At 56.5% G+C, this 20,760-nt stretch overlaps 1 protein-coding gene across 4 annotated transcripts; it reads left to right on the top strand.

The window, feature by feature from the left end:
* The first annotated feature begins 6,206 nt into the window (after positions 1 to 6,206).
* IDH3A (isocitrate dehydrogenase (NAD(+)) 3 catalytic subunit alpha) lies at positions 6,207 to 20,055 on the top strand. 4 transcript variants are annotated; one of them, XM_046008214.1, is made up of 11 exons: positions 6,207 to 6,299; positions 10,001 to 10,063; positions 12,079 to 12,162; positions 13,375 to 13,489; positions 14,627 to 14,814; positions 15,160 to 15,293; positions 15,948 to 16,050; positions 16,145 to 16,209; positions 17,434 to 17,518; positions 17,929 to 18,081; positions 19,402 to 20,055. In XM_046008214.1, exons 1-11 carry the CDS (start codon positions 6,273 to 6,275, stop codon positions 19,483 to 19,485), a joined length of 1,101 nt encoding a protein of 366 aa, XP_045864170.1. In that variant the 5' UTR covers positions 6,207 to 6,272; the 3' UTR covers positions 19,486 to 20,055. The 4 variants fall into 4 exon arrangements, with proteins under 4 accessions (XP_045864170.1, XP_045864172.1, XP_045864169.1 ...); XM_046008216.1 differs by having other exon boundaries at positions 6,251 to 6,299; positions 12,104 to 12,162; XM_046008213.1 differs by lacking the exon at positions 6,207 to 6,299 and adding an exon at positions 8,197 to 8,424 and having other exon boundaries at positions 12,104 to 12,162.
* The last annotated feature ends 705 nt before the right edge of the window (positions 20,056 to 20,760 follow it).

Here is a 20,760-nt window from a genome sequence, read left to right as displayed (position 1 = left end):
GTCCCTTTGTCCTTCGCTGTCCCATCTCTAGTCACTGTTAGCAGCTTTAGGGGCCCTCCGGGGATGCCCTGCCCTCTCTGACTCTTCTCTACCTCACGGGCTGTCCGAACCTCATTCCTTCTGGAGGTCTTACCGCTGCCGCAGGGCGCTGGTCATCTTGGCCTCTCCCCGAAGAGCTGTTTGTCATCTGTGAGAGGTTACTGGGTCCACCTCAATCCCTCTCACGTGCCCTGCAACTGCCTGTTACCTCTCCGTCCCGAGCACTGGACAGTCTGTCCGCTCCCTTATCATCTCCAGCGTCTGACACACACATCTTTGTACTTGTGGGTGAAGGAATACAGTCTGGGGCTGTAGTTCCCTTCCAACGCTAGGGCTCAGGAGGGCAACACCACATCCGATGAGGCTCTATCCCCAGGGTCTAGGACAAGGTCTTAGTGAACACTGAATCCACATTCTTTAAAAGAATCCATTTCCTGGAGTCGTTCACACATTCAGTCAAGTCACTGCTCCTGGAGGGTCCAGTGACCAAGGCCTTCGGGACAGAGCAAGCAGGATGAGCTCGCTTTCCCCATGAATGGCCCCTGTGGTCCTGTTCCGGACCCTCTGCCAGAAGCCATTCTGGATGTGGGATGTTCCTGGGTGGCCTAGAATGGGCCCAAGCCAATGGTGGCCGTCCTGTTGTTGAGGGAGGCGGGTCAGCCTCCCTTGCAAACTGTCCCGTCCCTCCTTTCAGGTGCTTCTAAAATCCTCAGAGGCGTGACCCTCTCCTTCCCTCACCCCACATTCTCCTGCCAGCAGAGTCCCACGGCCACGAGCTCTGGGTCCCCTCACTTGGGTCCCCACCCCCTCGCCTCTCCTGGAGCATTGTGGGACACCTGTCATTCACCACCGGGCTCGGTGTCGTCTCCAGCGGGGAATGCTCAAATCTTGCTATGGGGAGGGGGTGCGAGGCCGTGCAAGCAGGCTGGATGGTGGGGCCACAGACTGTCCCTCATTAGCAAGGAGACCTCCCACGGTCACAGACGTGCTCTGTGAGCACAAGGAGGGCTAAAGAGCATCCTTTCAGGTGTTGCCACAGGCTCCGTTGTTCAAGGATTTAGTCCGAAGCAGCAGCAACAATATTTGAGGAACGAGATGCAGACAGCTTCCAGTTCGGGACCAGATGACGGCGTCCTCGCTCAGCAGCGTGAACCTGAGGCCAGACAGGCATCTAAGACCCGGATCCCATCGAGCCTTGTGCTCTGAGAGCGCGGAAGCCCTTGGCCGGCACCTTGCGGACGGGAACCCCGCCGTCTGAGCGTCCGTGTGCTCACCAGCGGATCCTCCGCCGCCCGGATGCTCTTGGAGTGTAGGCTTCTGGGGGAAGTCCCCGCTGCCCCAGCAGCCCTTCTCTAGGCACGGTGCCCGGGACCTTCTCGGAGGGTCTGTGAGGTCCGCGGTGTTATCATCTCTGCTACAGAAAACATAAGTCGCTGTTCCCACCCTCATCTTCTCACAGGTGCGGGGGCTCTCCCGGACTCAGCCCTGTGGCAGCAGGGGCACAACGCAGCTGGCAGGGCATTCCAGTGGTCTGCCAGCAGACTACCACCACTTAAAGCCGTCTGCAAACACGTGGAACGATTTCACTCTTCTCACTAAATGTTTATTGTCTTTGAAAATATTATTTTTCATAAAAATACTTGAGCTAAGCGAACATATAGCGGGGTTCTTGTTATAGTTATTTAAAACACACTTGAGGGATGCCTGGGTGGCTCAGTGGGTTAAGCCTCTGCCTTCAGCTCAGGTCATGGTCCTGGGGTCCTGGGATCGAGCCCCACATCGGGCTCTCTGCTTGGCGGGGAGCCTGCTTCCTCCCCTCTCTCTGCCTGCCTCTCTGCCTACTTGTGATCTCTGTCTGTCAGATAAAAAAATAAAATCTTAAAACACACACACACACTCGAATACAGCCATAGGGGTCATTTGCAATTTTAACTTAGGTTAAATATTAATAATCTATATTAACAGAGTTCGGGGCCTCAAATTTTAAGAGTGAGAAGTAGTGTTAGGGCCAAAATGTCTGGACACCATGGCTCTGGGGTTCAGCATGCTTTCTCCGTTTGGGCCAGACGGGAGAGTTTCGGCTCTGCAGGATCCGCAGTCCAGGGCTGTGTCCCGTCTCCTTGCCGCGGCTCTGATCGCTGTCATACCAGGCGCGTGGGTGGGCTGTGTTCCAGCTACACGTTACTTATCGGCACTGCAATCTGAATTTTACATAATTGAAGTCCCTCAAAGCATTATCTTTTAATTTTTATGAGCCACTTATAAAAGTGTAAGTGTCAAAACAAGTCTTAGCTGTCCAAAAGGAGGCACCGGGCCAAAGCTTGTCTGTAGGAGGTGGTTTTCCGTAGTTATGGGTTCAAACCTGTAACACACACATACATCACATTATTTAAACTGAAATATTTAAAGATAATATAGCAGCTTTGCCTCTGGTTGACGACACAGGACCCCTGAAACCTTTGTCACTTTCTGGGTGACAGGAGTGTCCCTTGTTCTAATGAGGTGACCCCAGGTGGGCTCCTGAAAGGGGTTCTGATCATGAGAAAGACCTAGCAGCCATGACCCCCTCCCCAACCTCCTGAGAAGGGAGAGAGGCTGGAAATGGAGTTACTCGTTGATCATGCCGAGATGGGGAAGCCGCCATCAAAATCCCTCATGTATGAGGTCTGGGGAGCTTTCAGGTCGGTGAACACATCCATGTGCCAGGAGGGTGACGTGCCCCAAATCCATGGGGACAGAGGCTCCTGCCTGCACTTGGGACCCTCCCAGAGCTGGCTCTGTCCCTCTTCATGGAGATGTTTACCCGCATTCTGTGTCCTGTCCTTTAATGAACAGGTACAGGCATGTCCCTGAGCTCTGTGAGCCGCCTGGCAAGTTAATTGAACCCAGGGAGGGGATCATGGGTACATCAGGCTTATGGTTGATTGTCAGAAACACAGTTAGTTGAATACCTGGGCCAGCAACTAGCGTTGTGGTGGGGCAATGTGGCAGGACTGAGCCCTTGGCCAGGAGGAGGGATGGTGTTGCTGGAAGCTGGTGTCAGAACGGAGTTGGGGACACCCAGGGGTGCTGCAGACAGTTGCTTGTTGTGGGGAAAAGCCCCACATCTGAGTCATAGGGGGCGGGGAGCAAGACCAGACTTAGGATCTACATACCATGGTCAGAGCACTGGCTTTTACCTTTTACTCCGAGAGACAGTTGTCACTCGCTGCTCTGACCAGAGGAGGCTGTATTTGCCTTAGGCTTTAACAGCATCTGTAAGGCAGGAGGAGATGGACTGTAAGGGGCAGAGGCGGAGGCGGGAGACAAGTCCGCAGGGTCCCGCCCTGGTTCTGCCCAGAGAGGACTCTAGACCTGGGAGGGAGCTGTGCGGGGGAAGGAGTATCTAATTCTCGATCTACTTGGAAAAACAGAGCCAACCCTCAAGGCTTCTGACCCGAGAAGGGGAGACTAGAGTTGGATTTTACTATGCGGGGAGCCTGAGTCGGGGAGCAGGTCCCCTGCTAGTCTTTGCTCACATGCACAAAGAGGTGATCCCAGAGCACAGAAGATACTGATGAGGGAGCCAAAGGCTCGCAGAAGACAGAGCAGAAGCTGAACGCCTGCACCCTCTGCCCCGACCCCGCCGCCCACTCCTGGGTGGGATCTGTGTGACACTCTTCAGCAATCTCCCAACCGTCTTAATGCCTTGCTAGAGGGGAAAACGACCTTAACTTGACAATGGCAAGGCCTCCTTGTAGGTCCTCTTTTGAAACCTCCCTTTTCCTTACCTCCCCCAACCCCTTCAGCCACCCCTCACAACCCCGGGGCAGCAGCTCTTCCTGCCCACGGTCCCGCCCTGTGCTTTAATAAACCACCATTATGCACCAAAGATGCCTCAAGAATTCTTTCTTGCCATTGGCTTTGAATCCTAATGTCCTCTTTCCTACATTAGATCTATCAAATAAATGAAATTTAAAAATAAGAGAGTTGGATGTTTAACTGGAGCCCCCAGGGGTCCCTACATTAAATATTTTAAGGATTTTTTTGTCTGTTTGTTTCTTTGGCTGTGAACTGGTCATTCACATGGGTCCCTTGCCCATGTATTTACTAAAGTTCTAATGTTTAGGAAACTAATGAGGGAAACCCTATTGAAATAAATTTGTGCTCCCTTTAAAAAAAGTAAAAAGCCCTTGGTATGTGAATAAATAGAACATATTTTGCTGATTTCTTAAAGGTTGCTGTCTCAATTAAAAACATTGTCTTGGATTGGGTGATGCTGTAGTCCCAAGGGCACTCCTTCTAGATCCTTCTCCTGAGGGGCAAACGGACACGGCTGACGGCACATCCGGATGCTACAAAGTGTAAGGACAGGACAAAGGGCTTGTCCAGAGGACAGTGACATGCATGGCGGAGGCGCTCCAGAATGTCCGAGGGGTTCTGGATCCTGTGGCCTGGTCCAGAGAGCAGCTCCCAGCTGGGGCTGAAGCAGCGTTTGTCTCCTCGACGTCCTTTCAGCTGCTCAGGAGGCAGGGAGCACCCTGTTGTGGGAATTGGCTGGGAAACCTCCAAGGTCCGTTTCAGTCCCGAGCACCTGAGCTTCTGAGAATTTGATGCGTTCCTGCCTCCAAGTCTTCGCTGGCACCGGTCCCTTCTCCTGGCCCCATCGCAGGCTGCCGACATCTCAGCTCTGCAAGGACCACTTTAAGTTCCATCTTCACACCGGGATCTTCCCCAGCCAACCCCACTCTGTTCAAAACCCTCCAAGCACCTGTCCCTGTCTCGGAGTCTGGGTGTCGCCCTCACGAGAGTGGGGGGGGAGGGCTCATTCCTTGTTCTCACAGTGCACCTGACCGCACTCCTCTTGGGAAGCCGTGTTGAACGGATGACCCCGCAGGAATTACGTTTCCCAGTGTAACGCAGCACCACGGCAGCCCGCTGTACCTCCGTTTCCTCATGGGGCTGTTGTAGGCATTCAACAGAGACTGGAGCAAGTCACTTGGTCTGTTTTGTAGTCACTGAGGAGAAAACGTGCTGGTTTTGCTCCCAAAGCAAAGACTGCTGGAGGGAGATCTTCTCGGATACTCAGCAGGAAAGAACGCCATGAGGCTCCCCGGGGGAGGTGGGAATCCAGGGCTGGGGAGCTCTGAGTAGGGAGAGGACAGGTGGGCAGGTGTGGGGGTTTCCCCGGGGAACCAGCGTCCCAGCTGTCTCAACAGGTGGCTGGAATTTCGGCAGGCGGGACGGGAGGAAAGGGCCGTCGGCAGCGGGCACGGCAGGAGCTGGCAGGAGCGTGGGACCAGGCACGCACGGGAGGCATCGGGGCTGGGCAGCGGGGAGGAGGGGCAGGAATCCGGCTGAAAATAGACACTGGGGAGATGCCAGCGAGGGAGAGCCGGGAGCGGGCCAGCCAGGGTGGTCCAGTGAGAGGGGAGGAGGGCGGGCCGGGGCGGGGCAGGCCTGGAGGAGACGGGAGAGTCCGCGGACCCTTCAGGACCGGATCGCCAGGCCCCAAGACGGCCAGAGCCAGGGGGAGGCTGGCGAGGCCCCGGCCCTGCTCAGGCCACAGGCGTAGCTGTGGTTGTTTTACCCCACGAAGGCCCCGGGCGTCATTTCTCACCTAAGCACCTTGCAGGGCGGGCAGGGGAGGCCCTGGTGTGAGTCGCCGCGGCGCCCCGGGTCCCCGGCAGGAGGCTCCCCGGCCACCGCCTTCCCCCTGACGAGGCTCCCCGGCCAGCCCCGTCCCCCGGCAGGAGGCTCCCCGGCCAGCCTCCCCCCCCTCCGGGACGAGGTCCCCCAGCGCGTCCCCGCACCGCCTCCAACCTCGCCCGCGCGGCCGTGACGCCGGACGGGACCCAGCGCTCACGGCCGACCGCCGGACTTCCGCGGCCACTCGTCGGTGACGCTGCCACACAACAAGAAGCGTCTGGGACGGTGCGAGCCGCCCCAGGACCCGCACGAAGTTGCAAACTGCGGTGAGGAGCCGCGTCCCGCCCGCCCCAGCGCGGCGGCCGCCGCCGGGAGGAGGGGACGGGCCTTCTCGATGCTTCCGGGTCGCGTCTGTTACGTCACGGCGAGGGGAGGCAGGCGATTGGTCAACAGAGACTGCGCCCGTCCAGACAGGGGCGGGACTGGGGCTCCGGGGAGGGGCCTGAGTCCCTCCCCTCCCCCGCGGGGGGGGGCGGGGCTCCAGCCCGGACTGCGCGACTGCGCAGTGCTTCCGCTGCAGTCGTCGCGGCGGCAGGAGGGACGCTATGGCGGGGCCCGCGTGGATCTCCAAGGTGAGCGCCCGGCCGGCGGGTGTGCGGCGCGCGGGCTGCGCGGCCGAGCGGCGGCGGCGCTGCGCGCGGGCCTCGACGGGCGCGGACGGTGCGGGCGGCCGTGCTCCCGGACAGGCGCGCCGGAGGCGGGCCAAGGTCACGGCCGGGCCAGCGTGTGCCCGCGAGCGCCGCGCGGCGGCGGGGGTGGGGGTGGGGGTGGCCCGGGTGGCGCTGGGGCCCGAGCGCGGCCGGCGGGGCTGGCGGGGGGGATGGTGTCCCGGACGCGGGCCGCGCCGCTCACTGGGACACCCGGGGCCGACATACACGGCGCGGGCCCCCCGCACCCCGGACGTCCCACCGCCGGCCCCCGCCCTCCCTGCGGAGAGCCCCGCGACCTCGAGGAGAGCTGTCGCTGCCCTTGACAGCTCGGGCCGGACCCGGAAGGGGCGTCAGGGCCCCCCGCGGCCCGTTTCTGCAGACGCCGCCGCTCAAGGTCACGCGGGGAGTCGGGGTCGGAACTGGGGGCGGCCCCGGGCGTCCCGCTTCCTACTTGTTGGTCCCATTCTCCCTCCTCGGGCCAAGGTCAGCCACATGACAGGCGCAGGGAAGAGCAGGCCCTGGGTCTCCTGTTGCGCTTCAAGCATGGCCCCTGGAAATCTGCCGCAAGAAATTCCCTTTTTTTTGGTAAAACTTGGTGCTATTTTTCTCCTTTGCTTTGAGCTTAAAGAGCATCCCAGGTCACTGATTTAGGGACCGGAGGTCTCCTCTGGAAGTCTGCACCCCGTCCGACCAAGGTTTGCCTCTGGGGCAGTTCCGCAGGTTGGCTGTGTGACCTTGAGGGGTTGCTTCACATCTCTGGGCTCTGTGGCCGTCGGTAGGGGGCTGTTTGAGCGTTAGACACGGTCCGGGAGGGCGTGAGTTCACCAGAAGGTGCGCGCAGCCCCGAAGCTTCTCCAGCATCCGCGTCCATCTGGCACTCCCCGTGGGCGGCGTGCCTGGGCCTCAGGGAGCGGATCTGCTTTGTCCCCCTCTCCGGACGGCTTCGTGCGTGAGGGTCACTGTTCTGCCCCATTTGCTCCTGAAGGTGAAGTGATGTCTGTGTCACGGTCTCAGCAGAAATCAGACCTTTAGTCACGGAGGTCGCCCCCACTTACTGCCTCGTCTTCGGTGGGTGCCTTGCGCTTCAGAGGTGGGCTCAGGTGCTGCGGATGCTGACGTGCTGGTCAGCCTGCTTTGCCTGGCGCGGACTGCAAGGAGAAACCACACGGCGGGTGCTCAGAAGCTGCTGGGCTGTGGGATCCGACGAGGTTCTCCCCTGACGTGGACGCCCGTGTGGTCCTCGGCCAGCATTGGACCTTGGTGGGGCCCTTTAGGGGTTGGAGCGAGAAGGTGTCGCAGAGCCCCATGCCCAGGATGCCGGGGGCCGGGCTCATGCTTCGAGCAGCGCGGTTCCTGTCTTGGGGTACACGCAGGGTTTAATCTGAAAAAGTGGTCTGCAGCTTACTCTTTCTTTCTAAAAAAAAAACTTTATTTAGAGAAATAGGATTCTGAAGACCTTTCTGGTTCTGAAATGCCGTAATTACAAGGAGCGGGTTCCCCAGCAGCAAATACGTAGTGAATGGGTACCAGCCATACATCCAGCACCGTATTTGTGTATTTTTAAGTTGGGTTGTGAAGCTGCGAAGGGAATGAGGAGCCGTGGGTTGAGACGGCCCAGCGCCCGAGGTCAGCCCAGTTCACGCTCTGCGAGCCTGGCCCTAGTCTCCTCATCTGAAACGGGCCGCTGATACCTGCCTCTCCAGGTTTTATAGCGGTAACATAACGTCACGTGTGGACAGATACAGTGTGAAGTACAAGACAGTCTCTGCCTTAAAAAGCCTCATTTTACTTACAGTTCTGGGTCATTTTTGTGACTTAGGTGCCTTATTCCAAGATCCCATGGAGAGATGACAAACGCGGCCTCCTGAGAGAAAAATCATCCCAAGTATTAAGATGTTTGCTGGGGTGGGGACTTGTCAGATGAGAGAGATGGTCGAGGCTGGCCTGTGTCTCTGCAGAATGCACACACTGAGCACCTCCTGTGAGCCCGTGCTGCTGTCGGCATTGGAGGTCCAGCAACGAGCGAGACAGAAAAATCTTTGTGCTTGTAGGTTGACATTTTATTTTATTTTTTTTAAATATTGTATTTGACAGAGAGAGATCACAAGTAGGCAGAGAGGCAGGCAGAGAGAGAGGAGGAAGCAGGCTCCCCGCGGAGCAGAGAGCCCGACGCGGGGCCCCATCCCAGGACCCCGGGATCATGACCCAAGCCGAAGGCAGAGGCTTTAACCCACTGAGCCACCCAAGTGCCCCGTAGATTGACATTTTAAATCACGGGTTGGATAGGTCTTTTGTCACAGAATAGGGGCCCGTTTTGTATGACTGTCTTTCCCCTCTTTCTCGCTGGGCTGGGCTGGGCTGGGCAGACGTGCTTGTCACATTTTATCGTGTTCCTGTCACCGAGTGCTTTTCCACAGCCTCTGTTCCAGCGGCCCGTCTGTCCGTGGATGAATCATGTTCTGGGGTTAAGATTTTTGCTGCCGGTTTTGGCACACAGTGTTCTTTTGGGTCCAGAGGGATGACTGTACATGCCAGGATAGAGAACACTGGTCCTGCCTACCTGCTGGGTTCTTGTTTGGTGTCTTGTTAGTGGACGCCAGGGTGACTGCAAAGGGTCGGGCCTTACGAGAACCGTTCCCAGGAGGGAAGACCAAGCCAGGGTGTAACAAAGGGCTTATGAATCTAGTGTGAAAAAAAGTTACCTTTATAACATGTAATGGATTTTAGTACCTGTGGTCTATGGACCCAGTTTCTTAATAGGACTTTGTACCAGTTTTCAATGACTCAGTTTTTAAAGTTCAAAGTAACCTTTTAAAATTTCTGTTTCTAGTGTCTGGTAGCATTGAGTAGGAACCAGTGGTAACATCTTGGGCTAGTGGGGTTAGGGGGTCACTTTGCTTTTTTCTGTATCCTCTTTCCTGACAGCTAATAAAAATGACCACATTACTTGTATTACTAGAAAAATAAGTAAAATCTTCATTCTGTATGACGTAGGTATCCAGTGGGATTAAATAAACTTCATTGTATTTTGGTTTTATGAAGTGTAGTTACTAAATACTCATGGGGAAGAACAGGCACTTCGCTGCTTGTCCGTAGTTCCTCCCCCGCAGGAGCACTGGACTGGGAGTCAGGAGAACTCTGCAGCTGCAGGCAAACCCCGACCCTGAGGCAGCGATGCCGCTGCCTGTGTAGTGAATGAGTTGGGCTCTGGAATTTTTAAGGACCCTTCCAGCTTAAATTTGTGGTAGTTTTCTTCAAATATGTGTTCCCCCCAGAATGCCCCGGTAGTCAAGACTGTCGACCTAAAACCTTCCAGATCATCTGAGAAAAGTTCTGTTTGAGTTCAAAGGGATAGTTTCATTGGACCCTCAGCGTTTTTTGGCAACTTAAATTTGTCAAATGAAATGTAAAAGTACATAGTACTGACATTTCCAAGGCAAAGGTAAGCCAGAAACTGAGGTTTTCAAATCTGAGAGAGCTCGTCAGATTGAGCTAATACAGAAGTTCCTGAATTACGTGTGTAAACGCGCTGTGTCCTCAGCATCAGAAACGGCCTCATCTCTGCTCCTCACTGTACGTGGTTGAATCCTGTGCGTGACGTTTCTTTGTTGATATTGATGTAGGTCTCTCGGCTGCTGGGGGCGTTCCACAACCAAAAACAGGTGACCAGACGTTTTGCTGGTGGTGTGAGTATAATTATATCTTTTATTTTTTCCTTTTAGAAGTTTCTCAAGAAAGATGCTCTAACACATTTATGATACAGTTTTTTGTTGCCATTTACTTAAAATTCGGGAAAACCGTGTCCCACTTACCTTGGATATTTAGATTCTTGGCTGACATGCATGAACTCATCGGATCACTTGCACATTTAAGAATGACCTTACAGCTGGCTCTGTTAAACCTGTCATACTGGTGTCTTAAAGGAGCCTGGTTAAAAATAGAAATCACCCTTGAGCCTGTTGCCTCCCTTCGCAAACTCACTTTGGTAAGACTATTTTTTGAAACTAGTACAAGTTGAGAGAAAATTGTTGAGAACCTTCAAAGCCTGCTTTGCATTTTTATTTTGTGAGCTTCCATAAAAACCGTAGAGGGACCGCTGTTGGGAGGGCCCCCGACTTGTCTGAGTCCCGCGGGCTCACACGTCCTCTCACGGTCTTTGTAGACATGTTAATGGATCTCCCATTTCTCAGTAAATCTGCTGCTTTTAGAACCGCCAGCCTGGAATTCTGTGCTTCAAGAGCTGATACCACACTGTTAGAGCATTCTAAGACTGTGGGTCAGCGACTTCCTGTGGGTTTTTGTTTACCGCATCTTGCAGAGTCTGATGGGATTCCATAATTCTCTGCTCCCATACCACGTCTTACGCTGGGAGGGGTTTGTAAGACCTTTGTACCTCTTTTCTTCCGTTGACTTTCTGTACTGTGGAAGAAAAGTGGGTTCTTCTGGTGGCCTGATGACGTTTGTTTTATGTGGTGGGAGAACAGGAAGAAGAAGCCAGAGGGTTCTTTGGGCTCCCGCTTGTGCAAAGACGCAGAACGAGGCTTGCATTTCCAGCGTCAGGCTGGCCGGGCTAGCGTTTCGGACGCGCTCAGAGCTGACGGGGCGAACCACGCTCTCTGCGATGATTTAAGCTGTCCGTTTCGTAAAGAGATTTGCCCGGTGGGACGGGGTTATATTTGAAAGAAATAAGAAGAGGAACTAAATTTTTAAAAAAGATGTCTTCGGTAATAACAGAGAAATTCGGAAATAGTCCACCTGCTCAGTGAGTATCAGTGGAAGGCAAACGACCGGTGACCCTTGAGTCCGTGACCTAGAACAGTGTAGCGCAGGCGGCCCCTCGGGAAAAGACAGGGACCGCGTCTGGGCCAGACTTCCGCTGAGAGCAAGTCCCCGTGAGACCTGTTGTCTCCGGACGGGGAGAGGCCGTCTGAATGTGGTCTTACCTCCCTGAGGGCCCATCATCACGTCCCTTTACACAGTTTTATTTCTCCGTTTGAAATGCCGGCTTGATTGTTTGAGTCTTTGTCCTCAAGCTCTGGTGTTGCGTTATAAACCCCTTGTCATTCTGTGGCTAACTCACACTCTCCGGTGTGACCATACTTGCTGCTCTTGTAGGCCCCCCAGAAACTCCGCCAGGCTCCCTAGGTGACCCTTGTCACTGAGGCGCTGGTGTCACAGAGGGACGCCGGAAAGCGGGGACCCCCTTGTGATTGGAAGTCCGATGTTCTCCGAGTTCTAGAACAGACCGCAGCAGTCCTCTGGGAACGTGTTTGCAAGTGTTTTTAAGCCTGGGTGGCTGGGGGAGGACAGACCTTCCCAGAGTCGCTGTGGCGAGGGAGCAGTTGCCCTCATGGGAAGCCCCCGAATTCCGGTGACTGAGCATGGTGGGAACTCTGTTGTCTTCGGCTGCCCAGACGTGACTTAATTGACCTCTTTGTAGTTTGTCTGAAAAAAAAAAAATCAGTCGGGAAGTCTGCTTAGTAGTTGATTTTTGTGCTATCTGAAGAGCATCACGTAAGCCTTACGAAGGTCTCGGAACTCAGGTGGAGAGTAGAGCCTCTTCTCTTGAGGAACGCTCTCTTCCTGAAGGCCTTCCGCTTCCCGAGCAGCCCCCGGGAGCTGGATTTCTCTGCGAGTGATGTTCTCTCCGGACCTTCCAGAGCTCACCCTGACTATCCTCTTTGGTGATTCTCACGCTCAGGTTCAGACAGTCACTCTAATTCCAGGCGACGGCATCGGGCCCGAGATCTCGGCTGCTGTGATGAAGATTTTTGATGCCGCCAAGGTAAGTGCTGGGAAAAGGCGTGGATCGTTTGTGGAGAACTTTCCTTGGGCAGTTGGAGTGTATGAGCTCTTGGGATAACTTGCGGGAGGTGGGGCGCTGCCGCGGGTCGCCGCAGCCCTGGCTCAGAGCCGCTCGCTGCGGCCGCAGGGACAGGAGCGCGGGCTGGCTTTGTCGTGCACAGTCACGCGAGGTGCTTTTGGGTGGCGGGCTCAGCCCTGCCAGTCCCCCGACCGCCTCTTCCCTGCCTTCCTGCCAACCCGACTAGAGCTGCTATTTCAAAAAACCGCCTAGGAGATTTTGAAGGATGAAACCAAATTCCCGCTGTGGGGTCACCCTGAGGCGTGGGAACGATTATCGTGGCGGCCCGGCCTTCCGCGCAGGGGCCGCTTCGGAGCGCGTCTCCGTAAGCAACAGCCCCGCGGAGGGGCAGGTGGCGCGGAGAGCTGGGGGGCTGCGCCCCCGCTGTGAGCGCCCTGTGGAGAAGGACCCCCCCACACCAGGGGCGTCTCCGGTGCTGGCTGCCGGGGCGCATCTGGGGAAGGAGGGGACCCTGGCGAGCACCTGTGTGGATTATGGACCGTATCTGGGGTCTTCCCACAGCTGTACTGGAACAGCCGACATGCCACACGCTCGCTGGTTTGCATCGTGCGGTCCAAGTCCATGGTATTTAACGCATGCCCTGAGCTGTGCGGCCAGCACCACGGTCTAATTTTAGACTGTTCTCACCCCCCAAACAGAAATCTTACCCTCGTTAGCACTCACTGCCCGTCCCCCAGCCCTCCCAGCCTGCCCCTCCCTCCGCAGGCCCCAGGTCACCACTTGGCTACTTTCTGTCCACCGCTGGCCTCTTCTGGACACTTGCTATGCATAGTTTTCTACTGTGTGGTCTTTGATGATCGGATGATTTCTAGTTCACGCCCGTGTCGTAGGCGGCCGTGTTTGTCCTCTCGCTGCGATGTTTTGACTCTAGCCGTGGCAAGAGTTGCGAGAACAAGGAGGGGCGGGTGGCAGCTCGGTGCGGACTGGACGGGCTGGCGCGGAGAGGCCCTCCGGTCGCACTAGGGAATGACACCTCTTCTCGCGTGCCAGCAACTTCCTGGACCTTTATTGTGCGTTCTCGCCAGTCCCCCCGACGTGGGAGACGGGTGCTCGGAGGTGGGTGCCGGTCACACCCGAGGCCTGCAGCTCACTGCTCTGTGTCGCCGCATCTAGGCGCCCATTCAGTGGGAGGAGCGGAATGTCACAGCCATCCAAGGACCCGGAGGAAAGTGGATGATCCCTCCCGAAGCCAAAGAGTCCATGGATAAGAACAAGATGGGCTTGAAAGGTAGTGGCCGTGCGGGCTTGGGTGCGTCTCTGCGCCACGCGCCGTGCTCTTGCAGGGTGCGCGGTCGGAGCTAGGGCTGGCCGCATTGCAGTGCAGCCGTCCCTGTGGGGCGGCCTCCGCTTTCCCCCGCGTGTCTGTATCGGCGTGCGGCTGACACATGCACGTGGTGTGGGTGCGCAGCACGGAGATTCGCCCTCCCTGCCCTCCCGCTGCCCTACGCGAAACAGCCTGGTCACGGCAAGGTGGTTTCTCATTTGGGTGTGTTTCCCCCCAGTAAGAGCAGTAAAGGCTTGCTGGCCAGCGGCAAATGCAAGTGTGTGTTTTGGTTCACCCAGATTTACCTTTGCACACTTTCCACGTTTTTGTTACTATTTTAATTAATACGTACTTCAGGTCATGATGGAAAACACGAGTGCGTGCCTGGGGCCGGTGGAGCACGGGCTGCTGGTGCGGACACGTGGGAGGTCAAATGCCCTCTCCGCCCCTCAGCACCGCGGGCTCTGCAGGTTTCTTGCTCCTGCTTTTGTTGTTTCCCTTCACTTTTAGTTTATTTATTTTTTAGTTTTAAAGATTTTTATTTATTTATTTGATAGAGAGAGCACAAGCAGGGGGGAGGGGCAGAGAGGGAAGCGGGCTCCCTGTTGAGCTGGGAGCCCGATGTGGGACTCGATCCCAGGACCCTGAGATCATGACCCGAGCCGAAGGCAGACTCTTCATTCACTGAGCCTCCCAGGTGCCCCTTCCCCTAAATGACAGCGGGGATGTTGGCACCTTGTAGGTGGTGGGGAGGGTCCGATGCTGCCGCGCCCAGCCCTCCCCCGGGAGCTGTGTGGTGTTGTGGGTGCAGTAATGTTCCCGAAGGCTTCCAGGCAACTCTGCCTCCTTCGTTAGAGTCAGGGAGGGGGTACAGTCAGAGATAGGCCCTCGGCAGCCCGGTGGGTTCGCGGGCGGCCTGGGGGTGCACGCGTCACTTGGTGCTTCTCATCCTGACCGCCCCAGCGGGAAAATGGAGCGAGGAGAAACGGATTTCAAGTCAACATTCTGTACTCGTGTCCGTAAAGAAGAAAAGCACCCCAGAGCGCAGCCTGTTGTCGTCTGGGTGCCATGCACGTGTCGTCTGGGTGTTCTTTGTCACAGGCCCTTTGAAGACCCCAATAGCTGCTGGTCACCCATCTATGAATTTATTGCTGCGGAAAACGTTTGACCTGTATGCGAACGTCCGCCCGTGTGTCTCGATCGAGGGCTATAAGACTCCTTACACCGACGTGAACATCGTCACCATCCGGGAGAACACGGAAGGCGAGTACAGCGGCATCGAGCATGTGGTACGTTCATCTCACGCACTTTCTCACTCGCGCCGCCTTCTGTGCACTTGGGACTGCCCTTCGGGTTCCCGGGTGTTGGGAGCCCCTTGCGGGGACGGCTCACAGTGACCTCTGTGAGCTGGGGGCTTGGACCCTGGCCTGGGGCGGGCATCTGCTGGGAGTCTCGATCCCCCTCACAGGCGTGTTCTGGGGCAGGTGGCCTTTGCACCTCAGTGGTCCCCATCTGTTTAGTGGGCCTCGTGACGCCTGCCTCCTGCGGCTGAGGCTGCTGAGAGCCCCACGCATCCCCCATGGCGGGGTGCCCAGCGCCAGCCACGTAGTGAGGCCGGACCCGCTCTCCCTCAGATCGTGGACGGGGTCGTGCAGAGCATCAAGCTCATCACCGAGGAGGCCAGCAGGCGCATCGCCGAGTTCGCCTTCGAGTACGCCCGCAACCACCACCGGAGCAACGTCACGGCCGTGCACAAAGCCAACATCATGTAAGTCCCCGCTGGCCAGCGGGGGGCTCAGCGACCGGCGTCCCTTCCTTCTCCCCAGCCAGCGGGCCAGGCAGCTCTGTCTGTGAGCGGACTGGGGGGCAGGAGGGACTGGGCTTCATCCGAGCAACACACTGGAGACCGGACCCCCAGCTGGTGTGGCTGCTTAGCCGAGGCCATGCAGGTTGAAGGGCAGGCGCGTGTGCCGTCCACGTGGGCTAGGGCAGCGTCTCTGACACGCCGTGTGCCAGGGGCTGCCTGGTCAGCGCCGTCTGACAGGTCCTCGGCGGTCACCCTCTGCTCGCCCCAGGCGGCTGGAGGCAGCTCTGGACGGGTGCAGACACGGTTCCCTGACCCGTGAGAGGGAGTCTTAACATTTTCTTATATTTCTTCATTTTTTCTGGACAGAACTATTAAAAATAATAGTTTTTATTATGATCAGACTATTCTACATTTTTATGCCCTTTTGTACTTCCAGAAAAATCCCCATTTTCAGTTTGCTTTTTATTAACTGCCTGAAAAATGATTTTGCTATGATTGAAATCAGATGTCTGGGCTTCTGGAACTAACACTTCTTGAACTTAACTTTGCTCCCTGACCTGACCCTTTTCTTTCTGCAAATCTTTCTTTCAACCATTTTTATTTGATTAAATACAGGCGAATGTCAGATGGGCTTTTTCTGCAAAAATGCAGGGAAGTTGCTGAAAACTGTAAAGATATTAAGTTTAATGAGATGTACCTTGATACAGTGTGTCTGAATGTAAGTATAAGTGCTTGCTCGCCTGCCTTCTGTGACTGTCGGGGGCGCGGCAGCCCAGCTGCTGGTCGCTGAACGCGCTGTGCGTCCCTCGCAGATGGTCCAGGACCCGTCCCAGTTTGACGTTCTCGTTATGCCCAATCTGTACGGAGACATCCTCAGGTGAGCCCAGCTCTACGTCGTCGTGCCTGTAGTTTATTTGCACGTGCTCTGAAATGCATGTGGCTTAAGGAGTTTCATTCAAATATAAAAAGTACAGCATGGGGGCGCCTGGGTGGCTCAGTGGGTTAAGCCTCTGCCTTCGGCTCTGGTCATGATCCCAGGATCCTGAGATCAAGCCCCGCATTGGGCTCTCTGCTCAGTGGGGAGCCTGCTTCTCCCTCTCTCTGCCTGCCTCTCTGCCTACTTGTGATCTCTGTCTGTCAAATAAATAAAATCTTAAAAAAAAAAAAAAATCTTAAAAAAAAAAGTACAGCATGTGTCTGATGAGTTGGGTCCTGGCGAGTTGGTGGGGACATCAGTGACCACATGTTGGGTGGCTGATTGGTTCAATTTGCCACATTGGCTCTGGGCTGCGCTCTGATGGTCCGCCCCTCTTCCCCGTCTGAGAGGTTTTGTTGGTTGCTTGCAGTGTGTTAGCCAGGAGGCAGACCTTTTTACAAAATTGTTGTGACTTTTGACGTCATTTCAGACTTAACAGAAAAGTTACAAGATGGACAAGGAACTCCTGTGTCCCCTGCCCGCCCAGCGCACGCCTGCTAATGTCACTTCTCCCTCTCTCGCCCTCAGCCTGCTTTCCCCCTCCTGGTGGGCCCCCTCTCCCACACGTGCAGAGGTGGCCCTTACTGCTACGTCTGTTAGTCGGCCTTTTGCTGCGACGGTCAGCTTCCCTTCTCTCGCAGTTATTGGTGTCCTTCTGTCCGTTTGACTCACGGGTATAACCGTCACAACCATTATCTGTATTAGTCAGTGTGTGTCCCTTTGAGCTGTTGTGTCCTCTGGACGCAGCCCACCATCTGCTTTCTGGAACAGTAAGCTGCCTCCGGCCCATCCTGGTTTTCTGACTGGTCCCAGATTAGCTGTTTCTCCAAGGAGCTCTGGTTCCCTTTGGCAGAGAACGGAGTCCAGGGCACCTGGGGGGCGTAGTGGGTTGAGTGTCTGACTTCATCTCAGGTCGTGATCTCAGGGTCCTGGGATCGAGTCCCGCATCAGGCTCCCTGCTCAGTGGGGAGCCTGCTTCTCCCTCTGCCTCTTCTGCTCTCTCTGCTTGTGCTCTCTCTGTCAAATAAATAAATAAAATCTTTAAAACATAATAGATAAAATCCAAAGTCTGGGCAAGGTGTTTCATTGTTCCGAGCACCCTGTGAACTGTGTCTCTGCCCCCAGTGACCTGTGTGCGGGACTGATCGGAGGTCTCGGCGTGACACCGAGCGGTAACATTGGAGCCAACGGGGTCGCGGTCTTCGAGTCGGTAAGGACCCGGCTGACGCGGGAAAAGCAGCGTTCGCTTGGGAGCGGCCTGAGGGTCCGGGACAGGTTATCTGCACAAACACGGTTCAAGTGTTGAGTTTTCCCAGGAGCCACAAGAAAATGATGCTTTCGTTAGGTGGTTTGTATGAGCGTGGTTAGTTCGTTCATCTCCCCCTTCTTTGTTTGTGTCCTTGTTACCATGTGTCCTTCCTCGGTTACGCACTCGGTCGGAAGCTGGGAAGGGTCGTCAGTCCGCATCGTTGCACTTTCCCTGTTCCTCTGGCTCTTGATTCTTCTGAGGCTTTCTGTCCTGGCCCGGTCGTCGCTGACGATAAGGGACGTGACGAGGCGGAGTCCCTGGGAGGGGACTGTTGCTGTCCCCCTGACCGTGTTTGCGTTTCTCGCCGGTAGGTTCACGGCACGGCCCCGGACATTGCAGGCAAGGACATGGCCAACCCCACGGCCCTGCTGCTCAGCGCGGTCATGATGCTGCGGCACATGGGCCTCTTCGACCACGCGGCGAGGGTGGAGGCCGCGTGCTTTGCCACGATTAAGGACGGGAAGGTATGGGTCGTTTTGTGCACGCTGCGTCCAGACGGGGGGAGCAGGCGTTGGCTCCCGGGCACACGCGGTGTGTGCTCTGGGGAGAGGAGCTGCGGGTTTCTCCAGGGAGACCCGGGAAGCAGTGGCGCAGAGACGCCCGTATTATATGTGCTGCCGAAGCGAGCACACAGAGACGCCCGTATGCTGCGGGAGGAGCCGCAGTTCGGAGCCCAGAGCCTGCGAGGCCTTGATGTCCTGTCTTCCGCGCACAGTCTGGGCCAGGTCCCTGCCCCTTCCCCCGCAAACACGGGTGGTGCCCCTGATAAGGTCTGAGTGGTCTTCCATGGCCAGGGGAGTGGATGTCCCGGCCACGGAGGCGGGGGGTCGAGCGGTTTGTACAAATCGGGCGCATGGAGACGGAGCACTCCATGTGAGCTGTGAGAGTAAGACAGCTTTCATAAAAGCAGCCCTCGTGCCTGTCAGTACTGCGTGACTGTCTGTTCCCCACACACGGCGTCTCCCTCGGTCTCCACTCCTTTGGGAGGTCTGGGCCGGGAGCAGCCCCCTCCCCCGGTGAGGGAACCTGCTTGTCCAAGGTCCCACCGCTGCTCCAGGGTGGTCAGGGCTGGCGCGTAGTCGGGCTGGAGCCCGGTCTGGTGGTTCTGCGCGTAGCCAGGGAGGAGGCTGGACCTCGAAGGCACAGGCTCTGTTCCGAGCGGCTGTACCAGCCCCGCAGGGGTCCACGGTGGCCCCTAGAGCCGCGCGGGAGGCTGTGGCATGCGGTGGGACGGGAGATCTAAGTGTCTCGGGGTCCCTTTGTGAGTGAAGGGAGGACAGGCTGGTGGACGACAGGGCTGCGGGAGGGTTTCCCTCCTCAGAGGAGAGTCAGGGAGCTGGTGGTTCGGAGCACCTGGCTGGCGGCTCTGTGGACTGGGAGCCGCCCGGTCTCCGGCTCATGAGTCAGGCCCCGGGGGATTCACGCTGTCCCTTCAGTCCGTTTCTCAGTTTCCCCAAACAGGTCAACTCTGTTTTTTAAACTTTAAAACTTCCCCAAGGGATTTGTGCTCCGTTTAAAGGTCCACAATCAACTGTTTTCTTCAGGTCTGCTGTACCGACAGAGGCACAGTTGGGAGAGCCTCCCTCCTCCCCGCCGCGAGCGTGGCCTGGCCTCGCCGGGTGTTCCGTGTGCGCTAACTGGGCCTGTCGTCCCGGGTGGGGGCCCTGCTCTCCACGGGGGCGGCCGGTCCAGCTCGGCCCGCGTCTGCCCGGGCGCTCCGGGAAGCCGCCTGGCTTGGCTCTAGCCGGTGGCTGCCTTTTATCTTCGCTCTTTTCTTCTTCCAGAGCTTAACAAAAGACTTAGGAGGCAACGCAAAGTGCTCCGACTTCACCGACGAGATCTGTCGTCGAGTGCGAGATCTGGATTGAGGTCCGCGAGCGTGTCGGTGGCCGTCAGTCCCCCCGGCCGCCGCAGGTCCCGCCCGTCGTGCGCACGTGTGCTTCGCTTCTTTCCTGACGCCCCGTAGATGTTGCCTTTTCTGAACAAAGTCCGTGCAGCAGCCGCTGGTGGCGTCCCCAGGCCTGCTCTCCGAGGACTTTCCCCAAGTGCTTGTTTATTTATTCGGCGTCTATCCGGTGTATGTTTTTTGTAAATTCTGAGTGGACCGTATCGTTTCCCATGTTAATCATTTTACATTTCGGTTAAAACGGTTTTTCCTCAGCTGTAAATACGATACAGAATTAATAAGAGAAAACATAACTTTTTAAAGAAACCCTGTTTTCCTTGGTTTATGAAGAATGTAATAGAAACAAAATGGATTACTGACATGTTAGTAAAGGTGACCTTCTTATGAAGCTGCACGGGCACGGGGGAGGCCTCCCGGAAAGTTCAGCTCAGAGCCAGCGGACACGGCATATTTCTTAGTGATGTGGGGAGTAGACAGGCGCGTCCTTGAACGTGAACTACTGACTCGAATAAAGACTTCAAGAACTGCGTGACGGGCGATGTAATTTTTGTTAACGTTTGTGGGTTCGGTTACTTTGTTACCTGGAGACGCACCCTTCTCGGGGAGAGCTTTAGCAGAGCGGAGGGCGGCTGCAGGAGTCTGCAGCATGTGTCCTTCTGCGCGTAGCAGCCCAAGGCCCCCACGGCCTCGATTGCGGCTGTGGTTATACTGGGTGTGCTGGCCGGCCTGCCCTGTCCCCAGGGCACCGAGTCACTGCCTGCTGTCCTGCCTCAGCAGAGCCACTGAGCGCCCTCCCTACGCCCCCCACTCTGCCCCCTCCCCACCCAACACCTTTGTCCTTTATGTCAGACTCTAAGTCACTATTTTTAGCCGCTCCTGTCTCTCTCTTGCACCCCGCACAGTGTTGTGAACCCATGGGCTTTGCATACCACGCCCTGAGCACACGGGATTCCTTAGCGAGGGTCCCTGTCTGGGTGCTGCCTCAGGCTGGTCCCCACACTCTCTCACGTGTGTCTCGGTCTGTTCAGGCCGTGGCTTCCTCTGCTCAGCTGGATGGCGCTAATGATCGTGACTCTTGGGTTCGCTGTAACAGAGAATTCCAGGATGGACTGGGGGTATCCTTTCGCCGCCCGTCTCCTGGCGGGGCTCTGCATGTTCGGGGGGTGGGGCTGGTGCAGACGGCCAGCCTTTATAGCGTGCGCCCCTCGATGCCGTCCTGTGCCCCGCGGGCTCCGGG

The sequence above is a fragment of the Meles meles genome, chromosome 6 (genome assembly GCF_922984935.1).
Source record: "Meles meles chromosome 6, mMelMel3.1 paternal haplotype, whole genome shotgun sequence".
Classification (NCBI taxonomy): Eukaryota; Metazoa; Chordata; class Mammalia; order Carnivora; family Mustelidae; genus Meles; species Meles meles.
Note: the sequence above shows the minus strand (reverse complement) of the source record. Positions and strands in the feature narration are given on the sequence as shown.

What these genes read in the sequence shown, in the direction of transcription:
- IDH3A (XM_046008213.1), top strand. Translation starts at nt 8,271, where the DNA reads ATGTTTGCTGGGGTGGGGACTTGTCAGATGAGAGAGATGGTCGAGGCT. An exon ending in AGATTTTTGATGCCGCCAAG is followed by an intron (nt 12,163 to 13,374) that starts GTAAGTGCTGGG and finishes CGCCGCATCTAG; the next exon opens with GCGCCCATTCAGTGGGAGGA. An exon ending in CCACGATTAAGGACGGGAAG is followed by an intron (nt 18,082 to 19,401) that starts GTATGGGTCGTT and finishes TTCTTCTTCCAG; the next exon opens with AGCTTAACAAAAGACTTAGG.